At 38.4% G+C, this 16413-nt stretch overlaps 1 protein-coding gene across 1 annotated transcript in view; it reads left to right on the top strand.

The window, feature by feature from the left end:
* Positions 1 to 16413, top strand: part of EHD4 (EH domain containing 4) — a 34423-nt gene that overhangs the window by 11712 nt on the left and 6298 nt on the right. The window contains exons 4-5 of the mRNA XM_067296473.1: positions 9567 to 9979; positions 14537 to 14701. Of these exons, the coding sequence (XP_067152574.1) occupies positions 9567 to 9979; positions 14537 to 14701 (578 nt within the window). The remainder of the gene's footprint in view (positions 1 to 9566; positions 9980 to 14536; positions 14702 to 16413) is intronic.

The raw sequence follows: 16413 nt of genomic DNA, 5'->3' as shown, positions 1-16413 counted from the left end.
ACTAATTAGTGATTTTTTTATTTTGAGAGAAAGCCTTATTTTCATCATTTTAATGGCTTTCCACTAAGTAATAATAAATAGGCTTTTATACATACTATTGAAAATCATGAATGAAGGAATGTTTGATAATGGCTATAGCTCTTCAGGCTGGTTATGTTTAAGAATTGGGGAATGTAGGCTATAAATAAGGTGTTCTTACTGTAGCCACAGTTGCTAGTGTAGCTTATAATGTTGCTCAGTAATGGCATAATGTAGTTTTCACTCATAGGAAGAAATTAAGGTAGCAGGAAAAAGAGGGAGTAAGACTTGGGAGGGTCAGGAGACTGTGATGGAATGAAGTGCCCCAGAGTTAGAGATAAGGATAGGGCAAAGGAGTTGCTCATCTGTGGGGAGCAGATGAGAACTGACTTTGCTCTTAGGAGCGCCTGCCCTGAATATCCTTGAGTATCTGATATCCCTGAGTTTTTCTTCCTTTGTGGGAAGAAAAAAAGTCTCCACTGACGTGTCTCATCTTCCGTAATGCCCAATTTGTCATCATTGTTGAAGACCACTATTGAATAAATTGTTTTTTAAATGTATTATATCTAAAAGCTCCTGTCTTACTGATAGCCTGTGTAAGTGATTAGTGTGAAACTGCAAAATAAATTAGGGTTTTTTTTTTTAAATAAAACAAAAATAGAAAATGCAGGAAGTGTCTTAGAGTTACATTAAAAAATTTGTTATTAAGACTTCAAAGTCAAGCACTGAAAAGTACAATTAACTTGTCAGAAGGAAAAAAGCCTACGCATGATATTTCTCTCAGTTGTGTGTATCAAATAAGCTGCATGATATTTGTTGTTCTGATACTGCTGGACTTTTCTGTGCTTGGCCATGTAACTATAAAGCAATTTGTAAACATAGCTTTATGCTTTTAGTCCAACTAAATGTATAAATGGCACAGAAACTAGAAGCTAACACACTGACATAAAAAAAAATTATAAAGTAAAAAATGCAATAACTGGAATGAATTCTTGACCTTAATTTATTACTTCTGTGGGAAGTAGCTATGGTTTGAGCTGTCAGATAACCATGGTAGAGAGGTCTGATCCTGCATACTGTGAGATTTCTTCCCCCCATGGAGGAGTTTCCACTCTGCTCATGCTGTATGATTGGAAACTGAGTCTTATCAGCCATTACATCTGAACATCTATTTTACTGTTCTGATGCTACTTAATTAGTTATTTGCTGCACCTATGGCTGCTCTTTGTTTCAAGTGGTTCATCTGTGTGGTATTTTTTGGTATTTCCTATATTGTGAATTATGCTTCTTTTTAAATAAAATTGAAATTCTACAAAAAAATTGATCATGTTTTTAATAGGTTGTTTATGGAATTAACCTGTCTTTGAGAAACTATTAAAGCAAAACAGCATCATGCAAATCATCTTTGTCCAGGTTTCTTTCAGTTGCATTTAAGTGCGTGTCGGAGGATTCTGCAGTTCGAGTTATAAATGGTAGCCATCTATGGTGTGACTTATTATGCTGCCCTCTGTTTTCAGACCTTTGCTTAGGGAACACAAACTTATGTGTGTTTTGTGGCTGTGGGAAGGGAAGGAATCAGTTCTTTAACCTGTACCACATCTGAGATTTCCTGAGGAAATCCTGGAATGAGCACAATATATGGCTGTTGTGCAACCATAGTCTTTAGTTTAAATTGCACTGACAGAACAAGATTAACTTCTATTAATAGTACTGATTGAACACAGTAAAAATAACAAGTTGGGGCTATTAGCATGGCCAGTTTTTGATTTTTGGTTTTCTTCAGACTAATCAAAACTATACTTAAGCTGCTTAATAAAATGATCTACTAAATGTTTCAGGATTCTCCTTTTTTACTCAGTGCCAGAATGCCTGTTCTGTCCTGTTCGTTGCTCATACAGTCATGTGAAGCATTCATTGTAAAGAGTGGGTTTTTTTCCTATGCCTGATAAACTGGTCAACTCGCAGAGATGAGCAGCATGAGTGGTCTACATTTGTGCAAGCAAAGGCTTCAGTGTTGCCAGACCAAATGGGCAAAACAAATACTGCAAGTTGACACATGCAGTTTTAAACGGAAATGACCAAATGCATAACAAATATTCATTACTCCTTAAAAATCTTCTCATAATATGTTCATAAAATGGGTAAGTCTTGGTTTAGAGTCTGATAAAATAAAAGATGGTCTTAAATTTTATTTTTTCTGCTTCTCTGTTTAGGATTCCAGTTTCCTTTCTCCTCCACCAAAGATAAGCATTCTCCTCCCCCCCTCCCCCCCCTCTCCCCCTCCCCCTCCCTCTCCCTCTCTCTCTCTCCTTTGTCAATTAAATTAAGGGAAAATAATAGTTGGCAGCCCTCAGGTATTTGCTGCCACTGCCATAACAGTATGGAAGTAAATATGAAATACACAGACAACTAGAGCATCATACTACTCAGCCACCAAAAAAGTGAGCAATTGTGTGATTAAAATTCTACACTATTGTGACTTGCCTAAGAAGTTCCAAGACTTCATGTGTGGTTATGTCTCATTGGTAGTCTGAGGTTGTCTCACTGGTAGTCTTGTATTGCTTAAAGGACTGTGGTTCTTTGCTGCCATCTAGAATTGCTCTTTTGAGTTAACAAAACATGCCTGTTGCTTTACTGTTCAAAAACTTTTTCTTGATGGCGTGTGCCTTATCATTTGCTTTTATGGCCTAGTTGTCCCTGCCCTTTGATATGGTAGACTTTCGCCAAAGTTGACAATGCTCAGTCACAAACTTTTATCTGTTTCACAGGCTTTAACTTGACTTATATTTGCATCTCATGACACTTTTTTGATGTTAGGAATTTGTTAAATAACGTAACTTGGCATAGTTCTTTTATTAAAACTGTGGGTCTGCTGTCTGCTGTTTAGCTTTAACCAGTCTGGTTGTATCATAAACAAGGTTTGGGAAGTCAACTTTAGAGCACTGTGTTCTCTGTGCTCCAGGTTTACAGGGCAACTGCTGCCAACATTTAAGGTTTTGTAAGTTCTGGTTTTGTTTTTCATTAGAAATTAGAGGAAAAGAACACAAGTAGCCAGCTATATCTACTAGCTCCCATCATTTTTTTTTTTTTTTTTTCCTCCTCAAGTGGTGAGACCTAGTTCAGAGTTGGCCATTGTGTGTATATAGACCTAGGGGTGTTCTTCACGCATGCAGTTCACCTTGCATATAGGTACATTGAATTTCAGTTGTCATTCATTTATTTCCCCCTTCACTTAGTCCACTAACATTCTTCCATAGATTTTTTTTTTTTCCTTCCAACTCCCTGCAGGTGCCTGTACAAAATCAGTGGAGAGTGTCAAAAATATGATTAACCAACTTTAACGTTTAAGGTTTTGTATAGTTAGATACCAGCATGCACTGAGTAACTACAACTGAGTATAGGAATTATTGCATGTTCTTATGATTGACAATACTGTGCTCACCCTTATGTTTTTGAAATTTTACATAGTCAGATATGCTTCCTGTATATGATATCCTGACTGCTTGTGCAGTTCCAGTACAGATGGTTTTGTGTAGTACAAATTTAACTCGTCCTGTGATGCTACACATTGCAAGGCCTGTCTAAATTGCTTCCTGAAGGATTCAGACAGACAGCAACATGTTTATGCTACAAGTCTAATTTAGCACATTTTCAACTTCAGTTGTTTAAATTCCTTTTTAAATCACTCTGTGTGCAAATATAAGCAGGATTTTACAAGAAGGTTTCTGGAGTCCTTAAGTGTGTTTGTATCAAAGAAAGTTTTATTTGCACATCTTCAAACCAGCAAAGGTGTTTTCCTACAAAATTTGTGGTGTTACCCCTTACACTCACTGACTGCTTCTTACTGAAGTAAGGTGATAGGTTGTGTGCTTCTCTGGAACTGCTGTTTCCTTTTGCTTAAACTCATGACAGGCTTAAGCGTATGGACTCTTTGCTTGCTAGGAAAGCTCTAAACATACGGGGTGATTCTTTAGGAGAATTTATTTTCTGACAATTTCAAAACTTTATATTTCAACAGCTTGAACAACTTTTATATTTCAACAACTCAACTGAAAGCTTATAAAACTTATTCTTTCTGCTTCTTTTCTAAGATGTCCTTTTTTTAATGAAACTTGGTGCTTTTTTTTTTTTTTGAAGAATGTATCTAAGAAGATGGGATTTTCATAATGCTGTAGTGTATATGGCATTAAATAACACCTGATAAGTATTCTTAGATGCTTTCTACTCTGCACGTTATTAGTTTTTGTTTGTATATTTTGTCCTAGAAGAGAAAGTTTGGCCAGTTTCTAACACTGCTGAGCAGCAACTTTCCTTTCGGGTGATATTTTATTATGTTTGGAAGAGAAACAACCATTCTTAGCTTACAGAATCTTAATGTAAAGGTTTCACTACTTTTTTTCATTTTTATTTTCCCTCTTACCATGAGCAACTGCTTAGCTGTTTAACTATCAATGGACATAACACCTGCATAATGATAGGATTTGGCAGATACCACTAAGAGTAAGGTGAACCCCTGCGCAGGCCAATAAAGCTATCAAACATTAACTTTCAGTTTTAAAATGCAGGGGAAAAATAATTTCTTCCCCAAACACAGGGTATGCATTCCTTACCAACATACTTTATTTAAAGCTTTGGAAAGTTCACAAGGTAGTCATGAAAAAAGGAGCTGCTTGCTTTCTGAAGGGTCAAAAATGTACACAGAGTACAGCATTCAAAGCTGCCTGTCTTTTGACACACCTTCCCACTACTTTTATTGGCTGGAGCATGTGCTAGAAGCTTACTGCCTGACTTTGCACTGGCAGTAAGTAATTTGAAGACAAGGCACAAACGTGTGCCAGCATTGTCACCCAGGCACGCAAGGGGAGGCTCTGTACTGCCGGCACCCAGGGAGCATGTAAGAAGGGTCTGCAGCATCGCTAGTGACATTTGCAAAGCTGCTTTCAGACACAAATGTCTGAATGGCCACCAAGAGTTGAAAGAAACAATGAGGGTAAGAAGAGGAAGAAGGTGAGGCCATGGCTGCCAGGTCATGGGGAGAAACTGCTTTTAAACAGGAGGGGGGAAAGTGCTGCCTACTGTTTCATTAATGATTTAGTGTTAGAATGACTGTCCTCTATATGATTAATGCAGTTAGAGTATGTAGCAACTTTCCTGTTGCAGTGTTCAAGGCCAGGCCTTGATGTTTTGCTGTAAATGTCAGTGAATGCACATGGGTAGGGAAGGAAACACATTCCTCTGTCTTGTGATTGTCTTCCTGGGATGTAAATGGTAACTGAAACCCAAAGGCAAGGGTTTCAAGAAGCATGGGGAAAGAGCACAGAGGAAAATGCAGAATACTGGTTAGTTTGTATTTTTAGAACTGGCATTATTTAAATACTAGTAATTTTCTGAGTTCAGTTTGGTTTGTGAAATGTAGTTGTGGACTAAATCAGATAATATACATAGCTAAGCACTGTGTCAGGCTTTCCCTTGTGGTGAGGTGCAGTGCCTTCCCTTCAGGATGAGGCTGCCAAGAGGAATACAGTAAGAGGGTTATCCAGGAGTGCTAGGTTGAGACAGGTTTTCATTAGCATAACTTGAAACTTCCCCCCAGGGTAGGAGTGTTAGCAAAAAATGCATCTTTCTTTGTGGGACTGAGCTGCGTTTGAAAGACTGGGCTAGCTTGGATGCCTGCCTGTGGTAAAACCACGAGAAGAACAACGGATTTCTTCAGGGTAAAGGCTGCTCTTGTCCAGGTCCAGAATGTGTCAGCATCAGTTTTGTGGTACGGGGACGGCACTGGTGACTGCAATCACTCCAGCACTCTGTCCTTCCTGGTTTGATCTAGAAAGTGGAAACTGTTCTCTGAACTTGGAGGCAACTTGTTGCTGTGTTCCTCTAGAGGTGCTTCTCTGTTACTGCCCCACATGGGAATCACTGGATGCTACGTCCCTCTGCTCTTGGCACATGAGTGGAGCCTGTCACGTTCCCTGATTATTTTCCAAATTGTAAAAGCTTTGGGGGATGGTATTAAGGCAAGTCGGAAATTATTTATTTTAAGCCCCAAAGGGAAAGTATGCCATTTGTGTACATGTTTATTAGTAACTGGCACATAAAATTGACCTGCACTTGTACCACATGGATTGCATAGTTGTATCTGTGAGTGTGTCCTGCATGAGACTGTTACTTTGCTCTGTGCCAGTGACAGAGGAAGCTAACCATCATTCCTGGCATCTGTGTTTGCAGTGCTGGAAACCATGCGCAGTCTCTCTCGGACTCTTTCATCTCTTCTGCATTGTTTCATTCTCTTCTCCTTGGCAGCCTCTGTGCTGTGCCTGTTACTGATGCCCGCTAGCCAAGTGCCTCTGGTGCCAGCATGAGCTCACTGCCTTTCTCCCCGTGCCTGGGATGAGCTCCAGAGCTCTGCCGTGCTGTGGGGAGGCTGCTGCTTTCCTGTGCCCCTTAGCTGGGCATGAGGGCGACTTGTGACTGTGCGCTTGCAAGTAGGTACTGTAACTTCTGGTCATACAACATAGACACAGATCCTCAGGCAGGATATAACTGCTGACAGCAGTCTTTAGGACAAACCTTTGAAGAAATAGCAACAGTAAAACAGCAAAAAGTTTAGAAGCTATCAACACAGGATTTTTTGGTCGGGTTTTCCAAACTGATCAGTGTTGAACTAGTACGGCTCAGCTCTGAAAATCCTACTCCACACACATACAGAGTATATGGCAGGATCTTAAGTGTGTTGTATTTCAGTGCTGTGTTATGTTTCCTTTAAAGAACATTGCTTTGAATTACGGGATAGATACTGCATTGTGTTCTCTGTGAATAGGCTGGACAGAGTGGGACAATAGTGAAATCGGCCATGTGAAACCCTTGGCTGAAATATTTAACCACATATCACTTCCCTGTACTTCGGATATACTCTTAGGTCTAACCGCTGAACCTGTGGAGAAAATAGGTTCACTTCTAATGGCAAGTTTTCATTAAAATTAATGGATTTTTTCAGATTGTTTTTTAAGATGAGATCTTTCTTACTGATTTTCAATTAACTGGGTTTTCTTCTCCAAGGAAATTCTTTATTAATATTTATTTAATTCATATTTAAGATGAATTTATTGTTAACGTACAGTTAAGTATACATATTAGTGTATATACATATTTACATATATGGGGTATATATAAACTCAGTAATTATATTAAATGAAAAAATATTTTTGTAGTTGAAAATCCATCAAATGTGTGGTGGGATTTTGTGGGGGAGGGGAAGGATTATTTATTTATTTTAACCAGCCCTATTAGTCACCCTTTCACTTACCCCTTTGTGGAAAAATTAGTAAGATTTAACTTGTTTCATTTTGCAATTTTATGTATTTCAATTCAGACCAATTTCCTTCTACATAAATCAAGTTCAGAACAAAGTGCTACGTTCAGATTTGTGCAGTGTTGAAACTACTTTGTCCAGAGAAGTGACGAGATTTTTTCTCTCTTTCTTTCCTGCTAAGTTTTTGTACAGACAAATCAGAATTAATCATACCAGTTTTGATTAAATGTTAGTGTGAAGTCAGAAGAATTCTCTTCATGTGTTTTGTACAGCTCCGCTCCTTGCCCCTTCCTTTATCTCTTGTTCAGTTCTTTTGAAACTATTTACCGGGGGAGAGAATACTCTATGAAAACACCAGAGCAGCATTATCTGGGAAGGCCCTGGATTTTGCATTCCTTGCGAAGTAATCCTTTTAATGGGAAATGTTATGTTGGCTTTTTTTGTATAGCCAGCTAATAAGTCTGATCTGCATCCTTTTAGATCCCAATAATAGCTTTTTTGCATAGTCCTCTTCTTTCAGTTTGACATGACTGCGCTGGATTTATAATGAAGTTACGGGGATTTCTGGTGGTGTTTTTGGTGGGTTTTCTTGGACAGCTAATTGGGGACATTTTGTTACAATTAGAGTTATGGATGTAGTTTCATATGCTATTCGTCCTTTTTAAACAAAGGGTTTGAGGCTACGTTCTTTCCTATGTTGATAAGCATGCACAAGTATGCTTCATGACAAATCTGGAGTTCATCATTTTTCCTATTTTCATATATATCTGCTTTTCTTGATGTTGGCTCTAGCCAGGTTCTACTGGAAAGCAAAAAAAGAAAGAAAAAAAAAAAAGATTTGCTATCAGGTTTCCTGTTAAAGACTGACAACTTGAAGATATAGTGAGTAATGGCATGACTGAGCTAAGATTGCTTCAAGAACAGCTGAGCGACTTTAGAATGTCCTAGTACCCTTTGACTTGCACCATGTAACAGGTGCTGGGGAAAGCAGGAAGTAGAGAAGAGGGATTTTTGCATGTATCTGGTGTACGAAATATTTGGATGCTGCATTTGTATGTGAATAGTTTAAGTGGGTTTTCTTTGGAGGTGGGGTGGGGAGGGGCTCTAAAGGCTTATTTTATACTGCTATTCCTGGGAAATGACTCAAGATATTGTGACAATCTTGCTAGTGACAATTGAGGTTTTTTTTGTTGTCAGTACTGAAATACATGTTACTGGAGGGCAAAACTATAGATGCTATTTGGGTTATTTTACACCAGTCCTTGCTTTTTTGTTTTTAATTTTTTTAGCTTTTTATTGGCTTCTTAGAGGAAGAAGAAGGGTGGAATATTGGCTTCCAGCTCACGTCTTGCTGTTCTTTACTCAAGCAAGATGAGTCATTTATATGCCAAACCGAATGCCACATCATTAGTGGTGACTTTCTGTGGATTAAATGTGTCACTTCAGAAGGAGTTCCTGAATACTGTTTGTTGTGTAGATTAGGCTATCAGGCTACCACCTGGGTTTATAGAGCATTCAGACAGATGCTACAAACAGGCTTTTCTTTAGAACATCAGAAAGAGTCTGTTCCAGGTAATCAGAAAGGTCACTGATCAGTTCTGTTCTGTAACCTGTCACATCCTCAAAGCTATCAGGGACACAGATTACTTGTAAATTGAATTTCTGAGTTTACTATGGCAGAGATATTGCAGTGCAAAGAGATATGAGTTTGAAATGGTTTTAAAATGCAAATATTATTTTCTGGTTGTTGATTTTAGCTGGTGTGCCGCACCTTCACTGTCTTCCTAGTTAGTACAGATATGCAGTGATACTGAGGTGGGCCAACATTAACAGCAAGGAAGAGAGCTTGTGCTGTAGAGCCTCACAAAGCTTCTTAGCTTGGGCTCTGTGCTGCAGTCACGAGTTCAGGGAAGAGGCAACAAAGGGTGTGAGACAGTAACCCTCAGGATGCAAAGACAGTGACATAGCAGATGAATGGCAGGGTTGAGAAAAACAAGAAAGGGGAGTGATGAAAACAAAAGGTGGTAATAAGTGAGACCTGCCTAAGGAAATATAGGGTACAGTTGTCCTGACCTCATTGCCTGCAGACACACTCCTCCAGGTGCTCCATACCCCCTCTTCCCCCAGATAAATACTATAATTCCCTTGTTCTCTACCCCCAACCCTACCTTACTTGAGACTCACTGCTTTAACTGGTAGAATTGTAATAGTGATTTTCACTGGTGCGTTCTTTCTTCAGGTTATGACTTCTGTCAAGTCCTCCAGTGGTTTGCTGAAAGGGTTGACCGCATCATCCTGCTTTTTGATGCCCATAAGCTGGATATATCTGATGAATTTTCAGAGGCTATTAAGTCATTCCGGGGCCAGGATGACAAGATTCGAGTGGTGCTCAATAAGGCTGACCAAGTAGACACTCAGCAGCTGATGAGGGTCTATGGTGCACTCATGTGGTCCCTGGGAAAGGTGATCAACACTCCAGAGGTGCTACGAGTCTACATTGGCTCCTTCTGGGCCCATCCTCTCCAAAACACAGAGAATAGAAGACTCTTCGAGGCAGAGGCACAGGATCTTTTCAAGGACATCCAGAGTCTCCCACAGAAGGCTGCTGTGCGGAAACTCAATGATCTCATAAAGAGAGCAAGACTTGCAAAGGTAAGAAAAGATGAAGACTTAAGTTATCTGAATGAGCAGTCTTTTCCGTCCTTTCCATCTGACTTGCAGTAGAATGCCTCCCTAACTTTTAGAGAAGGGATTCAATGCCTTTGGTGGCCATTAAAGGTATTGTTTGCTTGACAGAGGGTTGAGGTTTTTTACCCTGTACAATGAGGTGAACTTACTACTATTTGAAGTTAATCCACTTTGTTTTTTAACAACAGTTGGTATGTACGGAGCTTAAAAAAGGGGCAGGGGGGAGGGGAATGCAGAAAAACAACCGAAACTACACCTATGCAACAAGAACAAAAAAATTTGAAAATGTCAAGTGAACTACCTTTCCAGTGAAGACTACCTGAAGGCTATCTAAGACCCCAGAAAAGTAATTCTCTTCCTTCCAACCTTCCATATGATCACTTATACATTTAATCCATTAGAGCATAATGCCAGCCAGTTGCTGTGGAAAAATGTTTTGACTAAATACATGTAATACCCTGGAATTAGAAGATTAATTAAAAGGTTATTACTCGTAGTGAAACTCTGATATGCAGATATTGAGCAGAGGTGCTTGTGTGTTAGATGAAACTCTTTACCTCAAAATAAAATGTAATCTCTCAGATTATATCATCTTCATCTCCAGTCCCAGAGCCCCAGTCCCACTTAGGCAATATGGACTTTGTATCATTATATCCAGAAAAATCCATCTCACTGTCCAAAATGCAAGTTCTGTGTCCCTGCAGTAGCTGGCCCCCGTCGCTGTTCTCCCCTTGTTTTCAGCTCTGGAAGAGCACTTGTGTTGCGTGCAATTTCCAGTCATGAGCTAAGGTGTGTGGGCAGTCTGAGTGCGAGAACACTGTGACTCTGTCTACAGCTGACTATTGAAAATGTGTTTAATTTTTTTGCTGGTTCTCTAGCTTTCTTAGATGAATAAGTGGATGTCACTTTAAAGCTCTTCTATCACCAAGTTTTGATATCTATTTGTAAAGCCTTCTGATTACATTTTACACTAATCTGCAGAATCCCTGCTTAACATTAGCTTCAGCTGTCCTTTCTTGTCACAGCCCAACTAGAATAAGTTTTGGTTGCTGTCTGAAGTGTTTCTTTACCTCTCTCTCTGATTCTGCAGCTACCACTAGATTAGTAGTTGAAAGTACTGCCAAGCTTCTTGTTTTTAAAAAACTCAAGAACAAAATGAACGTTGGTGATGCAAGAATTACCATTTGTCACTTGGAAAATGGGAAAAGAAGGAAAAATAACCTCAGAATGATGACACGTTTAAAGCTTTTCTTTGTAGCCTGAGCTTTAGGGAAACCAGTAACAATTGCTTTTGAAAATTCAATTTACTATCATGTTCCTGATATTACTGTGTTAAATATTAAACTTTTGTTGTCATAATCTCAGTCTGTTTTGTAGACATTGTTGGTAGCTTTTTATTTTCATTCTTCGCAATCATTTTGGAAGTTAAAGAATGTCAGAGGCAGATGGATCGTTTTGAGGTGTTTTTACTTAATGTAAAATAAAAATGGGTAAAGGTGAATGCAAAATATAATGTTCATAGCTCATGCTGATATGACAGCTGCAGAAGGACAATAAACTGCTTATCTGCAGGGTAGTAGCAATGTAATGCTTCCTGTGTCATCTTTTCACCTTCTGCACTGAATTTACAATACTGACGCTCAAAAGTCACTTTTACAGCGTTGCAAAGTATTTACTTATTTGTCCAATTTCTATATCATTCTGTTTGTTAATCTCTAAAACATGTACAAGAACCCAAAATAAACCAAGCAAACTGTCAACTTGCTGTCAAATTTGGGTTTTAGCCTTTTTTTTCTTCTTATTTTAAACACATGTGACTCTCCCATTTCAAAGATGGGAACTGTTATCTTTAAGAAACATGTGTGGCTATTTGCAGATCTTAGATCACTGAGCATGCACATGCAAAACTGTTAGTGCTTGGAAGCTATAAACATACTTTTCTCTATCTTTGCTAGAAGTATTATTTTAAACATAAGTTCCATAAAATTACTTCAGATTATTTATAAACTGCTAGAAATACTTGTTGAATTAATTGTCTGTCATTATGGAGAAATAGTTCTTTCCCCTATTAGGTGTGTGTGGGGGGTTGTTTTTGTTTTATGTTTGTTTGTTTTAGGGTTTTATGTAGAAAGCTGGGGGTCTTTTTCTTCTCTGCAGAAATTTAAATTTATTTGCTGTTGAAACGCATGCACTCTTTAGATATGAGGAAGTGATGTTGAATACACACACACACACACACACACACACACACAAAATCATCCATATTTGCACAGCTATTGTGTTAAGTCTGCATTGCAATGACTACTCAGTTCAGTCTTGAAAATACTGAGTCATTTGCTTCTAAGGCTCTTCAGCAAAACTAAACATTTCAGGACTATTTCTGGATCTTTGAGTTTAGTTACACTCCAGATACTTTCCATACATTTCTGTGGAGACTGCAGGCCTCTCCCTTCTGTTTCCAAGTTAAGGACATCAGTGCACCCATTCCTTACCTCCTCCCTTGCCATGATTACGCAGGCATCTCTTATTTTGGTGTGAGATTTCCAAAAAATTCTTTCAAGCTCTGGGAATGCTGACTGACTGTTTCTCAACAATTATGATAAATGCAAGGTTTTTTTATTTTTTCTTTTTGAAGACAGGAATGTTCCACTTATGTAAAAGATGCTCTCCTTCTTGCCTTCTGCTTTAAGCACTTTTCTGTAATAGCTTTGTTGTGTGGTCCAAAATGCAATGTTCAGTAAAGATAGTATTGCACAGGGTAGTCTGAATAAAATCTGAGGCTTGTAAATACTTTCTGCTGTGAAGTCATACGTACTTATGGATTCTCAAGTTTGCCATGGAATTCCAAGGAAGAAGCAGGTATATCAAAAGTGAAAGTTTGGATCTTAAGAAATGCAAAGAAAAACTGGCTACACCATTTTTCTTTAAAAGCAAAGAGGAATTTTTTTTTTCCATTTTCCAGTAGACCTTTAAATAAGTAAGGAAAGGAGTGTGAACACAGTTTTCCTGTGCAGGTTATGTGTAGAATTTGTACAGAATACCATGAAGCATGTTCTGTGGTGTTTTGGTAGGCATTAATTATTGTACTCATCACCATATCTGCATAATTCTTTTTTTTTTCTACTGCTGCTTTTTTGTTCTAGTCTCTTTCCCCAGTCCTTCCAATTTCAATTCTTTAATCTATGCTTCAATAGTTCTTAAATTTTAGTTAAGAAGAAAAAGTACAACTTCTGTTTTGGAAACAGCTGCTACTTTTTTTTTTATTATTATTATTATTATTATTATTCTCTTAATGAAGAAAGGCCTGAATTCTTTAAACATTTACACTATTAAGGAGGTAATTTAACTTCTGAGCTCCTTGCAGGGATAGAGGTTAAGATAGTCTGATTACTTCAAGTTGTCATAAACTTGTATTGCTTCTAAAAGAAGCCTGCCCTTGTGTTCTCTTTCTTGTGCAGCATGAATATCTACATCTGCACAAAGAGCTGGATAAGTGAACTCTTGTGGGTTAAGAACAAGAGCAATGCACACAGTTTAGGTCCTTGACCAGATTGGTATGTGGCCCCGCAGATCCTGTTGTTGGTACAAGGTGGTGGGAGGGTAATAAGGGGAAGAGATGAGCGGCTGAGCGGTAAGGGTAGAAAGGAAGTGCAGGGGCAGGATGGATCTGCATCTTTGGCAGTGCTGGATCATCTTGATTATGTTACATGGGAAACTCAAATTGCTCGGAAAGTATTGATGTGTTTTAGGGCTTGTCAAACTAAATTAATGTCTTTCCTTATATACTGGAATGACTCTGCTTTTCTCTTTCGGGCTTCACAAGGCAGCCAGGGCATACTCTTATTACAGCATGCTGAATGCTCTGTCATCCTTTTGGGGCTGCATAAATATAGATTCTATGTACTTGCTTTTCTGGGAGTGAGTAGGAATGCAGTGTCACTTAAGTTAGATAGCCCTGTCACTTAACATACTTGGATTACTTGAGGCATAACCCCGTTCTTTTCCACAATAATATGTTGTGGTAAGGCAGATGGAGTTACAAATCTCAGTCACCGAGATGGATGGTCCAGTATGGCTGGAGCTCGTCATATGACCTGTAGTGTCTGGACCTGTTTTGGGGGCCTTGCTTTCATTCTCACTGTTGGTACTGATACAGTGTTGTACCATGCTTCTCCTTAAATTGCACTAGATTTTTCAAGTGTCCATCTATAAAATTTTTATGTGTTTCCTTTATCTCTGCTGAAAGGAATGCTGAAAGCAGCAAAAGCTAGTTAACACCTCTTCCTGTAAAGATGAAGTCTAAACTGTATGGTAACTGCAAATATCTCCCTGGCCCTTTCGGTGTAGCTTTTTAGACTGCTCTACCTTAGTTGTTCCACAAACAGTGGTTGATAACATGTTGTCCTTGAGCTGACTTATGGAACACATTCTTTCTGTTTCTTTTTATGGCCTGGATGAGAACATTAATGCTGATAATTTTAGATAAGCAATAGTTTTGATTTCAACTTTGCTTCTTCTTAGGTCCATGCTTATATCATCAGCTATTTGAAGAAAGAAATGCCATCTGTATTTGGAAGAGAGAACAAGAAGAAGGAACTGATCAGCAGATTACCTGAGATCTATACTGAACTGCAAAGAGAATACCATATCTCAGCAGGAGATTTCCCTGAGGTCAAGAAAATGCAGGTAAAACAATAGAGTACAGTTCTGCTGAAATGATATTAACTTTCCAAGAGGATTACTAAATTACAAAAGATAGGACAGGGTCTCTTATTGTAGTTTTGGAGTCTTCAGGTAAATGGCAAAAGAGCAGTAGAAATAACAACCACTCTAACAACCACAATAATGCTAACTCCCTAACAGAGTTGTTATGACTTAAAGTACTGCAAAATGAAAGCAATTGATAATTTCCTTAGAGTGTAAATCCACTGTTACAAGTTTATAGGAACTGCCATAAGGAATTAGACCTTCTGCCTTTTTAGTCAGTATTGTCCCCCGTGGCAGATAGTACTAGATGTTTCAGAAGATTGTGCAAATAAAATGGCAGTGGATGCTTACGGGTTAAGGTGGTACATGATTCTTGTCCTAAATGTGGGTATTTATATCTCCTTTAAAATGTTATCAGATATTTATGTAGGTGAGAACATACTTAGACACTCATTCATATTTATCCTACTCTGTTCTTGCTATTATTTATGCTGTGGGCCAGTGAGTCACAAAGGCAATGTGTTACCTGAAAAATGCAACTTAGAGGCTATCACTTTTGAAAATGTTGCCTTTCAGGTTTTTTCCTGTCCTTTTGAGCTTGCATTCTGTGCAAAAAATAAAAAATAAAAGTTCTCAGTTTATCTTGCAAACTTTTAAATGCTTCTTGTGTCTCTTCCTGTTTCTTTGTTGAATTTTGTGCAGCATTACTGCCAACTTCCTATGTCACTACTTCAGTTTTTTATTTCTGTACTCCCTCTGATTTGAGGTGAGTTGATTAGAAACAAACAGGTATCCTGGGGAAGGACAGCTGTGCTGTTAGTGGTTAATTTATCCCCAAACCTCAATTTGGCAATGAGGGTGGATTGAAATGAATACTTTCCAGTCATTTAGTTTGTGTAATCTCATACTAGGCAACCTTTTGATCCCAGATCCCTATGGCACATAGGCTTCTCAGATGGTCTTTGAATTAGAAGGTAATTCAGTGTCCAGGTCAAAGAACATGAGATCAGGAGCCTGTTGTCTGGTCTGACTGTGCTCTATCCACACATGTAGTGGAGAACATATTTCACGTTGACACTTATGTATCATCCTAACAATTTATATGTGGTGTATTCATGCTGGTGATCAGAAAGAGCAATGACTAGCTTTTTTCATTAACCTACCTACAAGGATGCACAAGTTTCTCTTATGAATTAAAATATTTAATTTAGAAATCAGTTTTTGCATGAGTCAGTAAGTTATAGACAGAGCACAAGATCTGTTTCAGTTAGGTTTTCACAGCAGCAAGATTGTTGAGGAGGGATTTCATGAAGTTAGGTTTTAAAAAGGGATTTGTTTGAAAAAGCTGACTTCTCCTTTCTTCCCATACCACATTCTCTTTGGGATAATGAAAGGTGATAATTTGTCAAACTGGATATCAAAACAAACTTTTGAACGGAACTTTATCAGACTGGTAGTGCATATCTCTAAGCCTTAGCAGCAGATGGCAGCAAATATATAGATCAGAGATCAGTCACTTCTGTGATGAGGAAGGAAATTGTGAGAAAACAGCAGGTTTGACCTTTGCTTTCTAAAACTTATTACATGTCATAAATTTATATTGAACAGTTGCAGTAAATCAGGTGACTGCATAAACTTTAGCCGAATAGAATGGTTGTTAGCTTTTTTCTCCGGGAAATCCAAAGGGCTTT

This window comes from Apteryx mantelli, chromosome 4 (assembly GCF_036417845.1).
Source record: "Apteryx mantelli isolate bAptMan1 chromosome 4, bAptMan1.hap1, whole genome shotgun sequence".
Classification (NCBI taxonomy): domain Eukaryota; kingdom Metazoa; phylum Chordata; class Aves; order Apterygiformes; family Apterygidae; genus Apteryx; species Apteryx mantelli.
This window is presented reverse-complemented; position numbering and strand designations above follow the sequence as displayed.